We start from the raw sequence: 24,028 nt of genomic DNA on the forward strand, positions 1-24,028 counted from the left end.
AACAAATGTTTGCTTTTGCTTCTACAACAAGGCAAAAACATATACATAGTTTGTTCCACAAATCCTCTCACTAGTTTATGCTGCCTGGTTGCTGAGAAGAGGTCATTCTCTGCCACTGCTTCAAAGCTGTTTTTTCCTCATACAACTGCTTTTCCTCTAAACGAGTAGTCCTAAATCATGTAGTCAATGCAGTATAAGCACATTCCTCATTCTTTATGGTAGAACTCATCTTTGTTCTGTCTGGATGAGTATGAGCTCTTGTCTGTTCATTGTGGTTGATCTAGGGATGGAAGGGGCAATTTTTATTTTTTTTAAGATGGAGACCCTCAGTAAATAGTAGGGTTAAAAGACCTAGAACTGTTTCACGGCTTGAAAATTGTTGAAAGTTTCAGAATAATCTTTTCCAGTTCTCATACTAGAAAATTGATCCATAAAGATATATTTAGCACAAATAACTGGTTAGACTTATGCAGTTTTCTGTTATTGGACCATTTACTAAGCCTCTAATTTTCTTTTTTTCTGAAAAACAGAAATCACATGGAGTAGAAGAGATTAGAGGGAGAGACTGGCTGAAGAGGGCAAAAGGAGTTTTTATTGAAATTAATTAGTTCTGTTACATTTATGTCAATAAACTTATGATTTTGACAGTATATATTTTAGCCTGATGATTTAATGAAGTTTTCATTTCCTTGCATTTTATTAAAGAATAGGTCAATCAGAGCCATGTAATTGGCTTTGATTGTAGGTGTAGTCTGGCTTTAGTAGGGAAACTTGTTGACAAGATAACTTTCCATAGTTGATTAATTGGCTTTTATTAGGCTAAACTTTGAACAGACAAAACTTAGCCATGTCTTCATTTAGTTTGAGGGCTTTTAAAATAGAAGTGATCTGAAATTGTTAACCACAAAAGTTGCATCTATTATACATACATGGGGACAGTAAGGACTAAGTAAGGTCATTTAAAATAGAAATTAAAAAAAAGGTGATGCTTCTTCTGTAAGTTATATTTTTTTAAAGGTACACTTGATTGTGAATGGCAGGTAGGAGAATTAACCTTCAGAACTCAAGCAGTTTCCCTGACTTTTCAGATAAGCCATTGTAAAAATTGCTAAACTAAATTTCTTAGTATTCTCTTAATTCTAATTGTTGTGTGAGAGACAAATTTTAACTGTGGCCCTGTCATTTGATAGAAAAAGCTGTATTGTGAAGGGGGAGAGAGCGGAAGGAAGAATTACTCAAGAGCCCTTGAGTTAGTCTTTTAGTTTTTCTAGCTATGTACCAGATGACCTGAAGTGTTTCGGGGTACCCTGCTTTTTGGAGGCAACTTCATTTATGTTTCAATTTTTGGAAAAAAAACCAACATTGATTTGATTGATGAATAATATTTACTGAACATCCTACAAAATGCAATGCCTTGGGCTTGTACTGTAATGTAAAAAGATGGATTAGGTAATGAATCTTGACTTCAAGGAGCCAAAGGTCTAATAAGGAAAGTAAAGTTTGAAGACTACCATATGATGTAGGAAGTGTTAAGTTCGATAGGAATGTAAAGACACCTTGGAGGTCAGTCATCTTGGCTTTGAATCCCAGCTCCATCTCTACTGGATGTTCTTGGTAAAGCTGCTGAATTTACTTAGGCTGTTTTCTTAACTGTAGATTAGGAAAAGAAATGCCTGCCACATAGGATTCTAGGGGAGAGGTGGGGGGTAGATATTTTAAAGCTGGAAAACTTTTAGCTCCAGACTTGTAATACCTAATTGCCTGTTCAGTTCTCTTTTTAACATGTCAAAGAACCATTTTAACCTTATGTTCAAAACCTGACTTGGTGAGCTCTCTTCCAGAATGTTTTCTATCTCCCTGAATGGCATCAACAGTCTCCCTAGCCAGACATCTGAAAGTCACTTCCACTCCTTACACCATTAATCCAGTCTACCCAGAGCTGTTGATTTTACACCATAAATTTTGTTCATTATAATTAATTCTTTTATCTCCATTGCTACCACCATAGGTCGGGCTTTCATCATCTCTCTCACATAGGCTGCTGTTGATAACTTTTCTGTTTCCCTGAATGTATTCTCTCTGCCTGTCTCACACCAGCCAGAATAAACTTACTCGAAATGTACATACAGGTCACTTGTCTGCGTAAAACTCTTCAATGAATTTCCATTGTCCTTAATCTGCAGATAAAATCTTAAAGGCATATTCATCTCACCCTGTTCTGCCTTGCTTATTATTATATTCCCACAGCCTAGCACACTACTTTTTCATAGTAGATGCTCATATGGTTAAAGGGATGAACAAAGGAATGTCTGAAAGAACCAAATCTGTAGTTGAGAGATTTAGCCCATCCCTGTATTTCTTCTTTCTTGTTAGGCTGCATGTAAATGTTGTTCAGTTGCTAAGTCATGTCCGACTCTTTGCAGCCTCATTACTGGAGCATGCCAGGCATCCCTGTCCTTCACTATCTCCTAGAGTTTGCTCATACTCATGTCCGTAGAGTTAGTGATGCCATCCAACCATCTCATCCTTTGTCGCCTCTTCTCCTTTTGCCCTCAGTTTTTCCCAGTATCAGGGTCTTTTTCAGTGAGTCCCAGCATCAGGTGGCCAAGATACTGGAGCTTCAGCATCAGTCCTCCCAGTGAATAATCAGAGTTGATGTCCTTCAGGATTGACTGGTGGTTTTGTTTGTTTGTTTTAACCCTAAATTAGTTATTTTTATTTATTTTATTTTTGGCTCTGCTGGGTCTGTGGTATGGCACACAGGCTTAGTTGACCCGCAGAATGTGGATCTTCCCTGACCAGAGATGGAACCTACATCCACTACATTGGAAGGCAGATTCTTTTTTTTTTCTAACAAATTCATATTATTTATTTTAATCCGATTTGTTGTTGGTGGTAAGCCATGTCCGACTTTTTGAGACCCCATGGACTGTAGCTTACCAGGCTTCTCTGTCCATGGGATTTCCCAGGCAAGAATACTGGAGTGGATTGCCATTTCCTTCTCCAGGAAGGCGGATTCTTAACTGCTTTATCACCAGGGAAGTCTTAGGATTGACTGGTTTGATCTCCTTGCTGTATAGGGAACTCTCAAGAGTCTTCTCCACCACCACAATTCAGTAGCATCAGTTCTTCAGTGCTCATGCTTCTCTGTGGCCCAACTCTCTAGTCATGTAGAGACGTCTCTACATGACTACCGGAAAAACCATAGCTTTGACTAGACAGACCTTTGTCAGCAAAGCGATAATCTCTGCTTTATGCTATCTAGGTTTGTCAGAGCTTTTCTTCCAAGGAGCAAGCCTCTTTTAATTTCTTGACTGCAGTCACCATCCCCAGTGATTTTTGGAGCCCAAGAAAATAAAATCTGTAAACAGTTTCCAGTTTTTCCCCATCTGTTTGCCGTGACGTGTTAGGACTGGATGCCATAATCCTAGTTTTTTGTATGTTGAGTTTTAAGCCAGCTTTTTCACTCTGTTCTTTCATGTGCATCGAGAGGCTGTTTAGTTCCTCTTCACTTACTGCCATTAGAGTGATATTTTCTGCATATCTGAGGTTGCTATTTCTCCCGGCAATCTTGATTCCAGCTTGGGATTCATTGAGCCCAGCATTTTGCATGATGTACTCTGCATATAAGTTAAATAAGCAGTGTGACAGTATACAGCCTTGACACACTCCTTTCCCAGTTTTGAACCAGTCCATGGTTTCCTGTCTGGTTCTCACTATTGCTTCTTGACTTACATACAGGTTTCTCAGGAGACAAGTAAGTCTGGTATTCCCATCTCTTGAAGAATTTTTCACACAAAGGCCTTAGCATAGTCAGTGAAGCAGAAGTAGATGTTTCTCTGGAATTCCCTTACTTTTTCTATGATCCAACAGATATTGGCAGTTTGATCTCTTGTTCCTTTCTAAATCTAGGTTCTACATCTGGAAATTCTTGGTTCGTGTTCTGCTGAAGCCTAGCATGAAGGATTCTGAGCATTACCTTACTAGCATGTGAAATGACCACAGTTGTACAGTAGTTTGAACATTCTTTGGCATTGCCTTTCTTTGGGATTGGAATAAACGCCAACCGTTTGCAGTCCTGTGGCCACTGCTGAGTTTTCCAAGTTTGCTGACATATTGAGTGCAGTACTTTAACAGCATCATCTTTTAGGGTTTGAAATAGCTCAGCTGGAATTCCATCACTTCCACTAGCTGTATTCATAATAATGCTTTATAAGGCTCACTTGACTTCACTGTCCAAGATGCCCGGCTCTGATGAGTGACCACACCATTGTGGTTATCCGGGTCATTAGGACCTTTTTTGTGTAGTTCTTCTGTGTATTTTTGCATGAAATGTTCCCTTGGTATTTCTAATTTTCCTGGAGAGATCTCTAATCTTTCCCATTCTGGGTTTTCCTCTAATTCTTTGCACTGTTCACTTAAGAAGTCTCTCTTATCTCTCCTTGCTTTTCTCTGAAACTCTGCTTTCAGTTGGATATGTCTTTCCATTTCTCCTTTGCCTTTCACTTCTTTTCTCAGCTATTTGTAAGGCCACCTCAGACAACCATTTTGCCCTTTTGCATTTCTTTTTCTTTGGGATGGTTTTGGTCACCGCCCCCTGTACAGTGTTATGGACCTCTGTCCATAGTTGTTCGGGCACTCTGTCTACCAGTTCTAATCTCTTGAATCTATTCATCCTCTCCACTAAATGGCAACCCACTCCAGTATTCTTGCCTGGAGAATCCCATGGATGGAGGAGCCTGGTGGGTGGGCTACAGTCCATGGGGTCGCAGAGAGTCGGACACGACTGAGTGACTTCACTTCTTTAGTTCTACTGTATACTCATAAGAGACTTGACTTAGGTCATAGCTTAATGGCCTAGTGATTTTCCCTGCTTTCTTCAGTTTACGCCTGAATTTTGCAATAAGGAGTTCATGATGTGAGCCACAGTCAGCTCCCGGTCTTGTTTTGCTGACTGTATAGAGCATGTGAATATCCATACACATTTACAGAGGTGCAAGTGAAGTAGTATTTCTGAGCAGAATAATGTTTATCTTCTTTTTTCCATCTTCACATCCCCTCTCCATTCCATCATCCTCCCTCACCTCTCCTTGTACCATTTTACTTACCTGAAGTTGCTGGGCTATGTAGTTCACGATTATACACATGCACGCACACCCATTTTCTTCTCCCCGCATAATTAACGAAGGCCAGCTATTTGAAATTCATGTGAATGACTCTTACTCTAAGCAAATTACTTGGTATGCAAGACAATAAAGTGAAGTACCGCTTTGGGTTGCTGCAAAACAGCCAGTTGTCCTCCCAGTGGAGGATGAAATTCCCCTGTTCATAATAAATCAGGTCCCTGTTGATGAGGCACAAAGCTGCAAATGTCAGTTAAACAGGTATTTAAATGAGGATTTCAGGGGTTTCATTAGTGAGTAGTCTTGCTCTGCTCTTCTCAGAATACCAAGGCCATATGAGAGCTGAAGACTTGCTGGTAAGCGTGTGATTGATACTTGGTCTGTTAAAGGAGTTGGGGAATATTTTCCATGTGAGTCAGATGATTTCATGGAGAAATGAGGTCTCATTTTGTAATGGCGTGTCCACCCATAAGTTGGCCCTCAGAGACTGGGAGTTAACCTCAGCTCCTATAATTTTTGTAAATGAAGTGAAGAAAACTAAAATTGAAGACCACAGCCTTTTAAGGCTAGGCTTCTGCTTATTAGTTTTCACAAAGGAGCAATGGTATAGTAATCATTCAATGTTAATTTACATTGTGTTTGGTGTTTCTGAGCCCTTTTTGGAAGAACATCTCACTTGAGCAAGTGCAATTAGGCAAGTTTTTGTAAGTGATGAATCAAAGCTGGAAGAAGCCCAGTAGAGGTCCTGCAACCAATTAGGGATTTGAACTCAGGACTTGACTGCTTGTTTCATCACCCTGTTGCATCTAATCCCAGTTATTAAATTTATGCTGATTTTGTAAACTTGTTAAGTTCATAGGGGAAGAGCTTTGAGACCCACAGTTAAAGGTCGTCTTATAGGTATAGAATATCAACAGAAAGAGTAAATTTTAAAGGAATATAGAGACTGAAGAGGAAAATACTGTTGCAGAGAAGGTAAGAATTTAAAAGTATCTAGTATCATTATAATTTATAAATTCCCTGGACAGTATTTCTTCTGGCTTAATGCTGCTGTCTCTACTGTTTTGGCTGTTTGTGCACATACACACACCTTTACTCATCTCCCTAGTGTCTTTTGCTGTTTTTAGTGCAGGGATAATAGTCACCAAAGAAGCCAACAGCCCTAAAGCACAAATGACCTTGTTTCTTTGGGAAAAAGGAAACTTAAAAGTGTCTGCTTTCTGGTTTTTTGCTTGTTTTGGGTATGTGTGTCTGTTTATAATTAACTGATATTAGATTAAGATAAATTAGGTTATTACCACTCAAGTTGTTTTATAAAACCAAAGAAATAATTTGTAAATATTTTAAAGGCAGTTTTGATCCACTTTTTAATAACTATCTGAACTATTTTGTTATTTTCTGGCCATATAAATTGTATAATTACAGGACACCAGAGGTCAACAGTGGTGGTTATATTGGGTTTTATGAATGGGAGAATCCATAAGTAGACACATGGATCTTTTGGTCTCGTGTATTGTGGGAGGAGTGGGAGTATCACTGTCTGTCACTTCTGGAATATATGGTTAACCCCTGCTCTCTCATGCTCTTCCTCTAAAGCTTTAAGCCACTGAAACTAGGTATAAGGAGACAAATTGGAGAGAACATGCAGATTGCTGTAAATGAGTTTCATTGAGCTCTCAAATAGGCAGAGTTCTAGATATTTTATTAGCTTATTGGATCCTCACCACAAACCTAAGAGGTGAATACAATTATCTCTTGATTTGTAGTCTGGTTGAACATTGCCAGCTCCTTCTAACTGTGTGTCCTTTGGCAAGTTACTTAATCTTTCTTCACTTCATTTTCCTCATCCTGTAAATTGGAAAGAATAGTAACCTTTCCTTACCATTTCCTCATGTGGTAAGGATTATGAAATATTCACGTAAAGCACATCATGAATGCCTGTAGATGTTAGCTTTTGTTATCTAATTAATTTATGATTACATGGCAAAAATAAGTTGCTGCCACAAGAAACAGAAGTTTGGTTTCTGGTCCTTATTCTGCTATTAAGTAGCTATGTGATTGTAGGTAAATTTTCCTCTGAGGTAAATAAGGCTCAGTTTTCTAATGCTCGTTTTTTAAAAACTTTTTATTTGGACGTAACTTCAAATTTACATGAGACCAAAATAAAAATAGTACAGATAGGACATCAAAAGCACAGACAAGACAAAAAAGACAAACTAGACTTCATCAAAATTTGAAAGTTTTGTGCATCAAAGGATACAATCAACAGTTTAAAAAGACAAACCACAGGGCTACTCTGATGGCTCAGTGGTAAAGAACCCACCTGCAACCCAGGAGTTGCAGGTTTCGATCCCTGGTCTGGAAAGATCCCACTTGCCACGGAGCGAATAAGCCCATGCACCACAACTACTGAGCCTGCGCTCCACAGCTGATGCTCAGCAACAAGAGAAGCCACTGCACTGAGAAGCCCGTGAACTGCAACTAGAGAATAGCCCCTGCTCTCCCCAACTAGAGAAAAGCCCGCACAGCAACCGAGACCCATCACGGCCAAAAATAAGTAAATAAAGTTTTGTTTTGTTTTTTTTAAAAAAGACAAACCACATAATGTGAGAAAATATTTGCAAATAATATATCTGATATTTGATATATCCAAAATATATAAGGAACTTCTGTAGCTCAAACCCCCCCCCTGTTTATTTAAATAAACAGTTAAATAAAATACTTGCATAGTCATCTCTGAAGAAGCTAAATGGCCGATAAACACCTGAGAAAGTGCTCAGTATCACTAATCATTAGGAAAGTACCAGTCAAAATCATAATGAGATACCACTTTATACCTGTTAAGATGGCCGCTATTTTTTTTAAAAGCCATTACATGGAGAGGATATGGAGAAATTGGAATCTTTGTGCATTGCTGATGGGAATATAAAATGATGCAGCCACTGTGGAAAAGAGTGTGCTGGTTCCTCAAAAAATTAAACATAGCATTGCCATATGATCTACAATTCCACCCAGAAGAGTTGAAAGCAGAAACTCCAGAAGATGTTTGTGCATCACTTTTTCTAGCAGCATTATTCACAATAGCCTAAAGGTAGAAACAACTCCTGTCTATTAATGAATGAATGGATAGACAATATACATACATACAATGGAGATATTCAGCCTTAAAGAGGAAGGAAATTCTGGCATATGCTACAACATGGATGAAGCTTGAAGACATGCTAAATGAAAAAATGAGCCAAATGTAAAAGGACAAGTATTCTACCATTCCAGTTGTATAAGTTAGCTAGAGTCAGACTGAGAGAACAGAATGGTGGCTGTTAGGCGCTCGGGGATGAGGGAGTTGGTGTTTAATGGGTACGGAGCTCCAGTTTGGCACGGTGAAAATTTCTGAGGATGGATGATGTGATGATTGGACAAGAATGTGAAAGTACTTAATGCCTTTTAACTGTATGCTTAAAAACGTTTAAGTTGATAAATTTTATATATATTTTACAATAGTTTTTAAAAGTGTTTCTGCAAAATAAAAATGGTACAAAGAACATGTTACACCATTTGCTTTATCATGTGTAAGTACTCGTGTACATACCTGTCTAAATTCCAGTTTTGTCATTTGGCCTGATAGTATTGTTTTTTATAGCATTTCTCCTGCTCTAGTACAGGATACAGTCTAGTCTAGGGTAGGACATTGTATATAGTTGCCATGTCTCTTTAGCCTTTCTTTATCTTTTATAATATTTACATTTTTGGAGAGCACAGTATATTATTCCCCATTGCTGACTTTTTTAAATAGAAGCTTCTTCATTTTCTATGTGTGTTTTCCTTGTAATTAGATTGAGGTTACACAATCTAGGCTGAAATATGCACGGCCTGGAGACTCATTACATTTTTTAAAAATATGATTGTGTTTATTCAGATTTATGCATTGGACAGTGTCCCATCAAACAAACAGAGGGGGGGGGGGGTTCCCGCAATACATTTGTAATTAAATGCAGAGTAAAGGGAATCAAGAAATGCTATAGGACTCTTCGAGAATGGAGATAACTAGATTGGAGTGGTTGGTGATGGAGGAGACTTCATTTTTTACTGGTTTGGTAGAAAGCACACTTCTAAAATTTCACCACCTTTTCCTGGGTATAAAATTTTGTGTTAGTTCAACCAATATATATTACTGTCTTCTACCAATTTGTATTAAGCTTGCTGGTATATTAAATAAGTCAGGAGGAAATTACTGTTTGTATTTTTTTCTTTAATGAAGTGTATTTCTCAATTGGTGATCATGTGCCTATCAATTATTACATAAGGCTCCCCAAATAATAAAATAATATTGAACTTTGATGTATGAGAACAAGTGTTTATTCCCTTCCTGGTTTCATCAAATATTAGAGTAAGACTAAGGTTTGTACTCAACTTTGCCACCACTCTAGAGCCGTTTAGCACCCCTCCTTGAGCTGTAGAAAACTGTTGAAAAGAAAGCTTTTTGTAGAATGTGTAAATAGTAGTAATGCTGATGGGTGTATTCTCAATGCCATTGTTCGCTTTCAGACTGCAAGAGCATCCAAGCTTTTGATGAAGAGGTAACAGGCTACTTTGTAGGATAGGATCAGGGCCAGTATAGGCTTAGATATGTTTCTTGGAGTTCTGTTGTTTTACTTTTTTCCCCATGTTTTAGGAAATAATGATTGGCACAGTTGGGATACATTCATTGGTTAACCAGTAGAGAGCCTGAGGTATACTTGAGACCATTACTGTAAGATGACTTTTTTTCTTCCCATATGCTTTTTAAAAATGGTTCCTTGGCCTTTATGTGTTTTGTTTCTGCAGTTTGAAGAAAACAGGTCTGAAACAAGGTCTTGCTCCCCAGCTGCCTCTCAACACAGTGACTGCCAGTTCTCCAGACACCAAGCCCAGCTTTGTCCGCCAACCTGTCTGACATGTCGGGACCCGTGCCAAGCAGAGCCAGAGTTTACACAGATGTGAACACACACAGACCCCGAGAGTACTGGGATTACGAGTCACATGTGGTGGAATGGGGGTAATCATTTCCATTCACTTCATTGTTCTCATCCAAAGGGCCGACTGTGGTGGATTGTTGAGTAATTTACATCAGAAATTCCCTGACTGCATTTATAAATTTCAAGATTGAACCCAGTTTTTGTTTTCTTCTACAGAAAAGAAACAGGTTATTGGCTTTGGCAAATTCACAGTTTTGTTGGGTTATCATTTAAAAATCATTTCAATCTTATTTTTTTCTCTGATACATATAAAGCTGGTAACAAAGAGTTACCTATTAGCTTGCTCACCTAAAGGCTTTGCAGTTAGGTGAGAATTAATACTTGAGAGAGTTTGAAAACACTAGACTCTTATATAAAAGAATTTTTGAGGTCAGAGAATGTTGTCCCATGATGATACTGATGGATAAAACAGTTCTCCAGAAAGGTGTCCTCTTTCTAATGAGAAGCAAAACTAAAACCTTAAAACATTTGCCCTTATCATGAGACTAGCCATGTGTAACATGGAATTCGGCCCCAATTCCATTCTGAGCAGTTGCAGTCTGCCTGGACGGCTATATTTGCCCTTCTAATCCTCTGTGCAGTCTCCTCTGGATTTTTGCATATCTTGTCCCAGCATAGTATGTACTTATATAATTGATCGGGTTGTACATTTTGTGATAAAATTATTTTGATACTCAGATACAAAAGGTAGCAATTTGAAAACTCAGTAAAGCTGCAGCTCCTATATGTTACATTTTATATTTGTCCACATGTGATTTACATAGCATGTAAGTGTTTACAGGCAGTCTTCAAAAATTATCATAGGGTGTGTTTTAATCCTGATAATTAATATGTTGATGGCCATAATTCTTAACAGTAAGTATATTGCCTCTGCACAAGGAAGCTCAGTGTGCTTCAAAGATGCCATCAAGAACTGTGGTACAGTGCCAATAAGTGTTACTGATAATCTTAACAGTTTTCCTCTACATCACATGCTTTGGACTCTAGGAATATCTGAGTTTTACTGCAGAAATTTCAACCACTGTCTTCAAATTAAGTCCATTGTGCTTAGTTCTGCTTAAATGACACTAAACAACCCTTTTGAGTTTTTGGCTTAGTGCTGTTTGCTTGCTTGCATTTGTCTTCTAGGCCCTCCCACAGGAAAAGAACTCAACCAGAACTAAGAGCTTCCTTCCCTAGGCCTGCACTGATTATTACATTGTCCATTCTCCATAGTACCTTTTGCCTTCTCTGTTCGTTTACTTTCTTTATAGCTGCTTGAGGAAAATGAATGGTGGATTTTTTACATGTTGGATTTTCAAGGGTCCCCAGCAGGAGTAAATAGCATTTAGGCCTTATTGAAAAGGCTGCCATTCTTAAGAGCAAACTCCTCTAAGTTGTAAGCAGAGGTAAAGAAAAAATGTTGGCATTTTCCCTTATTCCTTTTCACCTCAGATGTTGCTTAGTGGTCTTGGAATGTGGGTGAAAGTAGCGGGAAGAACACCAAACTGATTCATGTTCTATAGTGTGGTTTGCAAACTCCAGTACATGGACTGTCCTCAGAGCCTTGGAGAACAAGTTGGAAGTCAAACCTATATGTTTGAAAGTCACTTATCTGCAAAGAGACCCATTAGAAATCAGCAACTCCCGAAGTGTGGCTGAGTTGAAATATTCTTACAGCACGTATTGACTTCTTACTAGATGCCAGCAGTGGGCAGGGCTATGGGGGACAGAAATATAATAAAAATTATTTTCCAAGGGAAAGCTGTCTGTTGTTGGAGATAAACATACATAACAAACCCCAATACAAGCTATCTATGTGTGGTATGTCAGTAGAAATATAAACAGCTTGGGATTTGAAAGAATAACTGAAAGACTTGAATTTTTTAATTCTGGGATTTGGAAGATACATTTTTAATTGGCCAACTTAAGGAAAAAAATACAAAGAAACCAATTAAAGAATTATTTGAACTACCTCTTACTTCTTTTACTCTACTGGGTATAGTTTTGTATGGACTTCCCTGGTGGCTCAGATGATAAAGAATCTGCCCACAATGCAGGAGGCTGGGGTTTGATCCCTGGGTGGAGAAGGGAAGGGCTATCCACTTCAGTATTCTTCTTGGTGGGAAACCCCATGGAAAGAGGAGTCTGGCGGGCTGTAATCCATGGGGTTGCAAAGAGTTGTACCATCTTAGCAACTGACACTTGACAGTTCTGTAAATTGAATTAGTCCTTGATAATTTGAACTTTGTAAATCACTTTGATTCTTTTTGTTCCCAGAAATCAAGATGACTACCAGCTGGTTAGAAAATTAGGTCGGGGTAAATACAGTGAAGTATTTGAAGCCATCAACATCACAAATAATGAAAAAGTTGTTGTTAAAATCCTCAAGGTAAGTACAAAAAGATTGTAATTCAGAGGTCTTAAGTAGCATTTGAAGGTGTTTTTCTAGTGCTTTTAATGCCTTCATTTTATTGCTCCTTTGAAGTTGATAGAAGAGATTATCTTCATTTGACAAATCAGGAAACTGAAGCAAGAGCAGTTTTTTGACTCAAGTTGTATAGAACACTGTACAGGCCACATTGGCCCATGGGCTACTGTTGTACAGATTGTTTTAGTTATAACTGTACTGTGTACTGTCACATACCAGGAACTTAGCATATAGTTCCTTACCACAGAAACTTTTCTATATTTGACACGAGAAGCAGAGGGCCCCAGACTTTCTCAATTTATAGCACCCATATTGCCTCATTAACTTTGATGGTGCCCCTAAGCCAAATGAAATAGTTTTGTTTATTAAGTGAAGTAGAAATAACTAAAAATAGTATTTATGTTTCAACTTGGTAGCCTTTTAAAATATTACACACATGAAGTTAAAGAGAAAAGTAATATTGTTTTATTATTCTGTCACCATAATTAATTACTATTGGGATATGTATACCTATTAGTCACTACACAGCTTCTCATATGTCAGAATCACACTGGACATTGGTAGCCTCATTTCCTGTTCCACACTGATTTTTGCATGATACTTGCTTTTTGTCATAGCAACTGCTGAAAACCCAGCTTCACAAAAATATGCCATCAAAGGTAATGTAGTGCAGTGTAATATTGAAACTGTGAACTACTTCAAGCTGGTCGTGACTAGCAGACCACAAGTATTAACTGGTGCTTCCCTCAAAAATTAAAAAGCCCACAGAGCACCTGTGAATTTTCTGGGTGTTTTGGCATACCTTTCAAGAACCAGAGAGTTTAAGTATTTATATCTTATTGTGTGTATGAAGAGAACTAGGCTGAAATCTGGACTTTTAGATTCTAATCCCACTTTAAAAGTAATTAGCCATGGTAGTTGTTTTTTAAAGACTTGATTATCTTTGAAAATGAGATAGTCTTGCTTTACCTGTCTTTTTCAGAGTTATTAGGATCAAACACAAAATTGTATATAGATATACACTTTGGAGACCGAAGTTCTATGTAATTATAAAATGATATTCCTACAGAAAAGTATATGATAGACTGAGGTGATAGATCATTTAGAGTCATATGAAAGGCACAAGTAGTGAGTCTTACAGTGTAGAAGACAGTGGTGGTGCTTGGGGAAAGGTTCCTGAAACTGTTTTCAGGGCCTGAGTGAGGAGGATTTGGATTGGTGTGCATGGGAGGGTGGGAGGGAAGCATAATCTAGAATGCACAAGATAAGAAAAGAGGAAGAAATAAGTGAGAGAAATGTTTCATATGGAAGCTATCATGTGACCATACATAGAAAGTAAACTTGGAAAGGGAGAATAAATTAGTGATGACCTGTAAAAGATAACCTCTGCATTTCCTTCCAGCCAAAAAATTACAATTTTTGTTTCTTCTAGGTTGTTGGGAGCCATTGATGGTCTTTAGTGATGGGTGGTTTGGAAAGATTTTTTTTTTTTAATCTCCTCCCATTTATTAAGACAAAATTTGCATTGATCACATTAAATTAGGGTTTAAGTGACCCGCCTGGTCTATCACAAACTAGCTTTTGTAAGTTTATAGATTTTAAAGGATTCTATAGGAAAAACATCTTGTAAACCAGGAGCTATTTGCCATCAACCAGCAATAGAGATACAGCAATTAGTAGAAAACAGAAGAGAGATTACTGGATTAGTTTCTGGAGAGAAGGGATTCCCAGGTGACTCAGATGGTGTACATTCTGCCTGCAATGCAGGAGCTGCTGCTAAGTCGCTTCAGTAGTGTCTGACTCTATGCGACCCCAGAGACAGCAGCCCACCAGGCTCCCCCATCCCTGGGATTCTCCAGGCAAGAACACTGGAGGGGGTTGCCATTTACTGCTCCAATGCATGAAAGTGAAAAGTGAAAGTGATGTCGCTCAGTCATGTCTGACTCTTAGCGACCCCATGGGCTGCAGCCCACCAGGCTCCTCTGTCCATGGGGTTTTCCAGGCAAGAGTATGGGAGTGGGGTGCCATTGCCTTCTCCTGCAATGCAGGAGACCCAGATTCAATCCCTGAATCAGGAAGATCCCCTGGAGAAGGGAATGGCAACCCACTCTAGTTTTCTTGCCTGGAAAATTCCATGGACAGAGGAGCCTAGCAGGCTACATTCTATGGGGTTGCAAAGAGTCAGATACAACTGAGCAACTAACACTTTGACTTTCCTAGAGAGGAGAAACATCTCCTAGATACTCTAGCAGATGAGAAAGATATAGTTGAAGCAAAAAGAAAACTTATGATTAGCTAAGTTTCCCACCCAGTGTACTGAATTCTAATAGAAGCAAGGCTGAGGCCATGGATTGAATTAAAAATGGAATTCACTGTTAGTATAATCAAATAGCTTTCATTTATTGAATGCCTACTTTGCATTGGACTTTTTTTTTATTTTTTGTCCACCCGAGGTCCTCATTGGTGTGTATGGACTTTGTCTAATTATGGCAACCGGGGGTTACTCTCTAGTTGTGTGTGCAGTGGCTTATCTTGTTGCAGAGCACGGGCTCTAGGGCACACGGACTTCAGGAGTTGCAGCATGCATGCTCAGCAGCTCTGCAGCATGTGGAATCTCCCTAGGCAAGGGGTTGAACCTGTGTCCCCTGCATTGACAGGCGACTTCTCTGCCACTGAACTACCAGAGAGGTCCCCACGTTGGGCCCTTTTCTAGCTGTGGTTTTATATCACAATTCTGCAAGGCAGGTGTAAAGTTCAGAAACACTTAAGTGTTTTTCCCAAAGTTGCACAGCTACAAAGCCAGGTTTTCAGGACAGTCTGTTTCCAAAACTTTCTCCTTTCTGCTGTACCATGTGCTTAGGATTCAAGGTTTAAAAAGTCTGCAGTATTGTTTAGTAGTTCCTAGACCTAAATCATCAACCAGCGAAATGTCTAAAAATAGATCTCCATCTTTCTTCTCAAGATTCTGATTCAGTGGGTCTGTACAGTTTGTATATTAAAAAATTCAGGTTGATAATCAAAGTTTAGTGACCAGTAGTCTTGTTAAAGAAGAGATGTTATATGCTTACAATAATTTCTAAGAAGTGTATACTGTGTGTCAGTAGTCTGAGGTGACCAAAACTGATAGGAAGGACTCACATGGTCCATTGTGGCAGACACAGGTCACACTGAACATTTGAAATATGGCTGATCCAAATTGAGATATGCTGTAAGGATAAAATACAGCAGTTTTAAAGGCTTAGTACCAAAAAAAGAATATAAAATTGTTCATTAGTAATTTTTTATATTGATTTACATATTGAAATTATAAGATTTTGGATTTTTTTTTGTTGTTAGCCCTAAAATATTAAATGTGGGTGCTAACTGACAGCAATACCACCTCTGAACAATCTTCCTTTTCAGCATTTCTATTCCAATATAATGGCTGCTTGACCCAGTTGAATAAAACTATGTGTAACATAACAAAAAAAATGTGGGTGCTAGAATATTTTAAATAGATACGTGAGGAAATCCCTGGCAGTCCAGTGGTTCAGACTTTGTCCATTCACTGCCATGGCCTCAGAGTTCATTCCCTGGTCAGGAAACTAAGATCCTGCAAGTCTCGTGGCATGGCCAAAATAGATTGAAAAATAAAATACACATGTGGCTTGCATTGTATTTCTTTGGACCAGCACTGTTTTGGACTGTTTAGAAAGAAGACTTTGCAGAGGAGGTGCATTTGGACCACAGCCCTTCTCAGAAAAATGAAAGCGATTTCTGTACTAAAACATATGTGGAAATGATGGGTGAAGACAAAGGAATATGAAAGATACATTGGTTATAAGGCTTAACAGATATTATGTCTCAGCCATATTCTGAAATCTTTTTAGATGTCTCATTTGAGTCTTGCAATAATTTTATAAGTATTCTTATTGATCGTTTTACCTGTAATGAAAGGTTTAGAGAGGTTATATAACTTGCTCATAAGCACACAGCTAGCAGGTAATGAAAGTAGGATTCACATTAGACAGTCTGACTCCCAGGCCCACTTTTAACCCAAAAGGTTATACTGCACAAAGATAGTTTGGCCATCTTTGCTACTGGTCCTGATTTCCTTCATTTCTGTAGGGTGTTAATAAGACTTAGAGGAAGGAATGGAAACAGCCCCATGTTTCATTCTAATGTTAACACATTAAGACTGATCATCAGAATTAAATACCAATTCTGCAGGGTTCTGCTATTTGGAGTAGAAATCTGTATTTTCTCTCAGTTCAGTATTGCTAAGTAGCTGCCAAGTACCTGGCACAGGACGAGGAGAGGGGACTTCAGAGAGATGTCTGACACATGTCCTTCCTTCAAGGAGTTCATAAGCAAACCATTTGTGTATTATACTACCTGTTGAAATATCCTGAAATAATTTTTTTTTAATTTTGTACTTTTACCCTTTCAGCCAGTAAAGAAGAAGAAAATCAAGCGTGAAATAAAGATTTTGGAGAATTTGCGAGGCGGTCCCAACATCATCACACTGGCAGACATTGTAAAAGACCCTGTGGTGAGTATAGTAGGCACTAGTAAGGCCCACAAGGGCTGAGGTGGTGTTTGACCTTGAGCACAACTGGCCTCTTTCTGTTCTTCCCTCTGCCATTAAGTCCTGCTTTAAAAGTGCTTAATCAGTTATACCATTTGACTAGTTCGGGTCTTTCTTTCAAAGAGACCTCCACCCACAGACTATTTCTTATTCTTCTAGGCTAAGAGACTGATAGCACTGGAAACTGAAATGTGTTAATCCATTTTGCAAACTCAGGTCCGATGCCGATGGGCGATGGGCGCATTGTCGGGCTGCCTAGAGCCTGGTGAGACTTCAGCTCCATGTCTTCTGTTTGAAATCCATCCCCAAAGTGACCTAAGTGTGGTGATAATCAGAGTGGGGAGGGCTTGTAGCAATAGAGGGTTTCCTACTACTGAGGCGAGGACTGCCAAATGCACCACGTAGTGTCCACAAACATTGTGCCCACTAAAGCTGCCAGGTCTATTGCTAATGTGTGTTTTCTTTTTCTTTCCCCTAGTCACGAACTCCCGCCTTGGTTTTTGAACACGTAAACAACACAGACTTCAAGGTATAATGTATAACCAACCATTTCAAGCTGGGTTTTAGGCCATATAAAAAACCTTTTAGGGATGTTACTGTTAGAAGAGCTTTTCATCCTGATAGTGTTAATTTAAAGGTAGACATACTGTTGGATAGTGCCTACTTTCCACATCTTGTATTTTGCTCTTTTATTTGTTTAATGCTCTTTAATGACCAGTGCGTAGGTTTGTCACCATTTGACAGTTTACCATTCATTTGACAGTTAGCACTGATGTCAAACTTAATGAAAGCAACAGCTCATGTTTAATCAGGATCTGGCCTTAGAGCATTTTGCTTTAAAAACGACAAAGTTCAAGAAGGAATATATTATATATATAAAAGCAAGGACTGCTTGCTATACCTTAGGATTCCTCAGAAACTTTGGGCTCTTGATCTTAAAAAGAGATGGATGGGAAAGAAAGGGTGGTAGTAAATTCTGCTAAAACACAAACTCCTGAAATAGGTATCTCTGACCTCCAGCCAAATTCAAACAGTTCTCAATTCCAGTACAGTAGAAGAATGTGGGCACTCCCTTGGATTTTAACTTGCAGAAATAGTTGATTTGCGTTTGCACAAGTCCAGTATTAAGAATGTTGGATGTCAATAAATGATTGAATTCTTATGCTGAGAGGAGGAAAACAAGGAAGAAAAGTTTACTTTCAAATTGGGGCAGAAATATTCTGTTCAATTGTCCTGATGTGTTTGGCAACAAGCCATCTGCATACCCACTGGTGATCTGCAGTGGCTATGACTGTGTAGGCCAAAGGTGGGTTAATTCCCTACTAAGGAGGTGATATGTTTGCCCACATTCCTTTTATGAGAGGATCTGGAGGTAAATGAAAAACAAACTAAGCCGAAAATGTGTATCAGCGCATGTTGCAAATATCAATTGGTATGCTTCCAAAAGTAGATTATAGTTTGAACAATATGAGCTTAAGTAGTTCTTCACTTTTACATATAGAGTTGAAAACCCACAGTATCTCTTTAAAGTTAATGTATTGTTGGAGAAGTAGAGACTGGTAAACAGACAGGTCTTAGAACAGTGGTACATGAGCCAAGTCTTGATTTGAATTACTACAAATGAGGAAGAGAAGTTGCCTTCTTTTCAGTACTATTTCATGGCTCAAATGTTAACATTTGTCTTCAACAGCAATTGTACCAGACGTTAACAGACTATGATATTCGATTTTACATGTATGAGATTCTGAAGGTAAGGGATTCTTGAATACTAAATATCTTTGGATTGATCTCCCCTTTGTTAAATAATGCAAATGACTGTAGAAAAGCCAGTGGGTTGACTTTGTAAAATTTGTTGGGGTGGGGGAGTCTGTTTCTATAAATATTTAATAAACTAATAGCATCAGAACTCTTATGCTGATTGAAAGATAGAGTCTAGTAGGAATATAATTTATAATGCTTTGGAAAGGGTATTTAGAAGAGAGGTTAAAAGACTCCTTAACAAACATTTGTAATCTCTATCAAAAATAATTCCTGTTGTACTGGCTTCTGATGTACTTTATTTCACTTAAAATTGGGCAAATAAAACAGTAAACTTTGACTTAACCCTCAAAGAGCCGTTGTCCTAAGGATTATGTGAATCTCTGCTTAGAAGTTGCTGATTTAGAATGAGCTTTGATTTCTAAAGTAGGATCACCAAATATATTGCTTCCAGTACTCAAAAGATCAGCTTTATAGGTAAGAAAATTGTTAAGAGTTGGCTAGTGCTTTACTAAATGAGGGTTGACATAAAATCTACATTTGAACTATAGAAGTACCCTAGAGAAACTGTGCCAGCAGAACTATTTTATCTTTCATTGGCTCATGCAGTCTTGTGGCACGCAGGACTTCACAAAGTTAAGGATATGCTTGCCTAACCCTGGGTATCATAGGAACCCAGGTTGTCCTTCAGAAAGGACAAAAATTTGGCCAGTGGCTTCAGCTGGCTTGAAGGCCTGGATTAGCAAACTCCAGAAGTTATGCCTCTCACTAGTTTGAAGTTGGACTTGGTTTTCAAATTGGATTTGATGTCATAAATCAGGAGTTTGCAAATTTCTTTACAAGGCCAAATGGTTTAAAAATTTTGGGCTTTGTGGGTCAGAGGGTCTTGGTCACACTACTCAGCTCTGCTGTTGTAGCATGAAAGCAGCCACAGGCAACATGCAAGCAAATAGTTGTGGCTATTAAAAACAATAAAACAATGTATAAAAACATCCCAATAAAACATTCACAAAAACAAACCGCAGGTCATATTTGGCCCATGGGACTGTCGCGATTTGCCAACCTCTGTTGTAGACTCTTAGCTACTAGAGATTTACTATTCTTTGAATAAGAGGTTTGTAGTACAGGTCAGGTTTCTTCCTTTGAGGGGCTCATGTTTGTGAAAATAATCCAGGCTCTCGGTAAGAGGGAGAAATTAGAAGTGAAGTAGTTGGTATACACTTTGAGTTTTTAACAAAAAAGATGTTGAAATACCTCTGCAGGAACAGGTCTTGGGAATTTAGAGTCCATGGGTTTGCACAAGTCTCTGAAAAATACCTGTGGAAGTGATTGTCCTAACCTTGACTCTCAGGAGTGTTGGAGGCTTGAAGGAAAACTGGAAGAGAAAGTAAAAGACTTCAACTAAAAAAATGTCTTATCCAAGCTAACTCTTCCCTTTTTTACATGTTCCTCCCACAGGCTCTGGATTACTGCCACAGCATGGGGATTATGCACAGAGATGTCAAGCCCCATAATGTCATGATTGATCATGAGCACAGAAAGGTAAAGTGATAGAAGGACAAGTCTTATTTATCAGCACAAGAAAGTTAACAGCCCGTCTTTCAACATTTTATCCCTAGCATCTGTCATAGTCTGTGGTACCTGTTAGGTACTTGATAAATGTTTGACAAATGAATGAATGAACAAATCAGTGTGGAATCTAAAATATGGCACAAATGAACTTATCTGTGAAACAGACTCACAGACTGGATACCAAAGTGAAGGTGCGTGGGGGAGGGGTGGGCTGGGAGTATGGAATTAGCAGATGCAAAACATATATAGAATGGATGAACAACAGGGTCCTATTTTATAGCACAGGGAGCTATATTCAATATCCTGTGATAAACCATATGGAGAAGAATATGGAAAAGAATGTATATATATGTATAACTGAATCACTTTTATGTATAGCAGAAATTAACACAACATTGTAAATCAACTAGAATAAAAAAATTTTTTAAAAATCACAATGTTTAAAACTTCATTCATATTCCTATCAAAAATAAAAGAGATTAGTGTTGTGGGTAAAACATTAGTTTGGGTTTTAGTCTTATTTATTGAAAAACTACTCTCTTGGGAAATGCTTTTTCTCATCTGCCTTTTTTTCTTATGGGGGTATACAAGTAATAATATTTGTTGTACATGCCACTAGGTTATTATGAGGATTAAGTGTGTACAGTTGTAAAATGGATGAAATATTCAGAAACTGCTGCTGCAGGTGTCATGAGTATTAGTTGCAGTATAACATTTCTGTTTTTTAAGGTGACCCAAGCCCACCTTTTGTATGCAGTGATGGCTTTCTGTTGCAGGCTTTGGAGATATAGGTGATTTATTCATTCAGTTAATATCCTGTTACACATTTATACACTATGTGTAATGGGGACTGTTCTAGAGGCTGGGGTGTATGTGTAAAACAAAAAATTATTGTCCATAGAAGCTTGCACTTGAGGGAGACTGGTGGCATACAGAGTTAAAAGTGGTATGGAAGAAAAATAAAACAGGAGTGGGGAGTGTCAGAGGGTGTTTCAATTTTAAACAGGGTGACAAGGAAAAGATTTTGTTAGAAAGGTGACATTTTGTAGAACACTTGAATTAGCTGTGTGGTTTGAGAAGAGAGTAGAGCAGATGCAAAAACCCTGAGACAAGAATGTGCCTGGCATATTAAAACAGCGCAAGGGTAGAGCTAGGATAGAATGAACACGAGGAAGAGAAGAAGGAAATGAGATCGAGAGAGATAAATAGAACCATATCTTGTAAAACCTTGAAGATCACTGTCAGGCCTTTTCTCTGAAGATACAGAAGTTTTTGCAGGGTTTGAGCAGAGGGTTGATAAGTTCTCCCTTCTGTATTTAAAAATTTACTACACATCTATTAGTACAGCTAAAAGTTTTAAAAAAGAATTCCAAATATAGACAGGAATGTGGAGTAGCTCAATCTCTCACACATTGCTGGTAAGAATGTTAGGTGGCACACTCATTTTGGAGAATGTCAGTCTATATTGTTTTATAGTTTGTCAGTTTCTTTAAAAACTAACCATATGCTTACCAGACAACCCAGCAGTGACATTTATCCCAGAGAAACAGACTGAGATCCATACAGAAACTTTCAGTTGGGTAAATGATTCTTTAAACTCTGATGTATCTATACCATTGTAGTATCATTACTGATTAGTAAGAACTATTGATGATACAACAACTTGGATAAGTCTCATGCTGAGTGAAAAAAGCAATTCAGAAACTTAAACTGATGGTTCCATTGCTGTAATTCTCACAATGACAGAGTTAGAGCACGGAAGGGTTGCCAGGGCTTAGAAAGTGAGAGGAAGGAGTAGCATAAAGGATAACTGTTGTGATGCTCTTTATCTAATCATGGACTAGGTATGAATCTAGCTGTATGAATCTGCATATGTGATAAAATTGTGTAGAACTATACACACATGTAAAACTGTTGAAAAGAAAGGTCTCTGAATTGTGTCAGTTTCCTGGCTTTAATATTGTACTATAGTGACGTAAGATGTTACCATGAGGGGAAACTGGGTGAAGGGTACACAGAACACCTCCAGATTCCTATGAATTTATAACCATTTTACAATATTTTTTAAGAGGATCATTTTGGTTCCTGTGTGGAGAATCGAGGGTAAAAGTGAAAGGTAGACCAGTTAAGAAAAGCAGCTATTGCAGTAAATCAGAGACTGGTGATAGCATGGACCAGGGCGGTGGCAGTGGATGTGATGATAGGGTCAGAATCTGATAGAACCATCAGGATATGCTGACAGATTAGATGCGAGGTAGAGGGAGAGAAGAGTCCAGGGTGAAAAGTTTTTAACCTGAATGATAGAATAAATGAAATTACATTTAACGTAACAGAGGAGGAGGAGGATTCCATGGGAAAAAACAAGTTTTGCAGTGAATAATCAGAGTTTTAATTCTGAGATGTCTTTCAGGTGATCAGAGAGAGATGGCTGGTGAGAGGTGTGGGCTAAATATAGGTGGGAATAGCAGAGATGCTGTGTGTGAAGCCACAAGACCAGAAATAATCATCTGGGAATACTTAACTGATAAGACAGGAAACTCAGGAATAACTCTGGAGCACTGATATTAAGATGTTGAAGAGAAAGACTATTAAAAAGCTACATTTTCATATTTTTTGTTATATTTCCCTTTGTTTTCTAAAAGAATACACTGAACCTAATTAACTGAAGTTTTGGAGACAGTGCTGGAGCAGTCAGGCATTACTCAGGCCCTTCTGCTCACACAAGTTATGGTCATGCTTTGCATGAAGGTCAAATAAGGTTGCCTCTTGTCCTTGCTACTATTGGGGTGGCCAAAAAGTTTGTTTATTTCTCCATACGATGACTCTAGTAGCACTTAGTTGTCTTTAACTTCATTAGAAATAATTGTGTTGGATTATATTGTTATCAGTGTGCATTTTTTAAAAACTTAGCCAAATTGGTGAATTTTTGTGAAGCCATTTTAATGTTGAAGATGGAAGAAAAAAAGCAACATTTTCAGCATATTATGTTTTATTGTTTCAAGAGAGGTGAAAACGCAACTGAAATGCAAAAAAAAGATTGGTGCAGTGTGTGGAGAAGGTACTGTGACTGATTGTGTCAGAAGTGGTTTGCAAACTTTTGTACTGGAGACTTCCCGCTGGATGATGCTGTTTGGTCAGGTAGACCAATTGAAGTTGATAGCGATCAAATCGAGACATTGATTGAAAAAAATCAATGTTACATACCACGCAAGAGATAGTCAACATACTCAAAATATCCAGATCAAGCGTTGAAAATCCTTTGCACCAGCTTGGTTATGTTAACCACTTTGATGTTTGGGTTCTACATAAGTTAAGTGTAAAAAACCCTTCTTGACCGTATTTCCGCATGTGATTCTCTATACTTAAACGTAACAAAATTGTTCATTTTTAAAACAAATTGTGACGGATGATGAAAGTGGATACTGTACGGTAATGTGGAATGGAAGAGATCTTGGGACAAGCGAAATGAACCACCCATCAACCACACCAAAAGCTGATCTTCATCCAAAGCAGGTGATGTTGTCTATGTGGTGGGGTTGAAAGAGAGTCCTCTATAATGAGTTCCTTCTGGAAAACTAAACGA

General features: G+C 38.3%; 1 protein-coding gene across 5 annotated transcripts in view; it reads left to right on the top strand.

Moving 5' to 3' along the window:
- Positions 1–24,028, top strand: part of CSNK2A1 (casein kinase 2 alpha 1) — a 55,083-nt gene that overhangs the window by 22,059 nt on the left and 8,996 nt on the right. For all 5 annotated transcript variants that reach the window (XM_061126981.1, XM_061126984.1, XM_061126985.1 and 2 more), the window contains 6 exons: positions 9,948–10,158; positions 12,398–12,509; positions 16,978–17,079; positions 17,594–17,644; positions 18,806–18,865; positions 20,332–20,415. In XM_061126981.1, coding sequence (XP_060982964.1) covers positions 10,058–10,158; positions 12,398–12,509; positions 16,978–17,079; positions 17,594–17,644; positions 18,806–18,865; positions 20,332–20,415 — 510 coding nt within the window. In that variant the 5' untranslated portion in view covers positions 9,948–10,057. The remainder of the gene's footprint in view (positions 1–9,947; positions 10,159–12,397; positions 12,510–16,977; positions 17,080–17,593; positions 17,645–18,805; positions 18,866–20,331; positions 20,416–24,028) is intronic.

This window comes from Dama dama, chromosome 23 (genome assembly GCF_033118175.1).
Source record: "Dama dama isolate Ldn47 chromosome 23, ASM3311817v1, whole genome shotgun sequence".
In the NCBI taxonomy this organism is placed as follows: domain Eukaryota; kingdom Metazoa; phylum Chordata; class Mammalia; order Artiodactyla; family Cervidae; genus Dama; species Dama dama.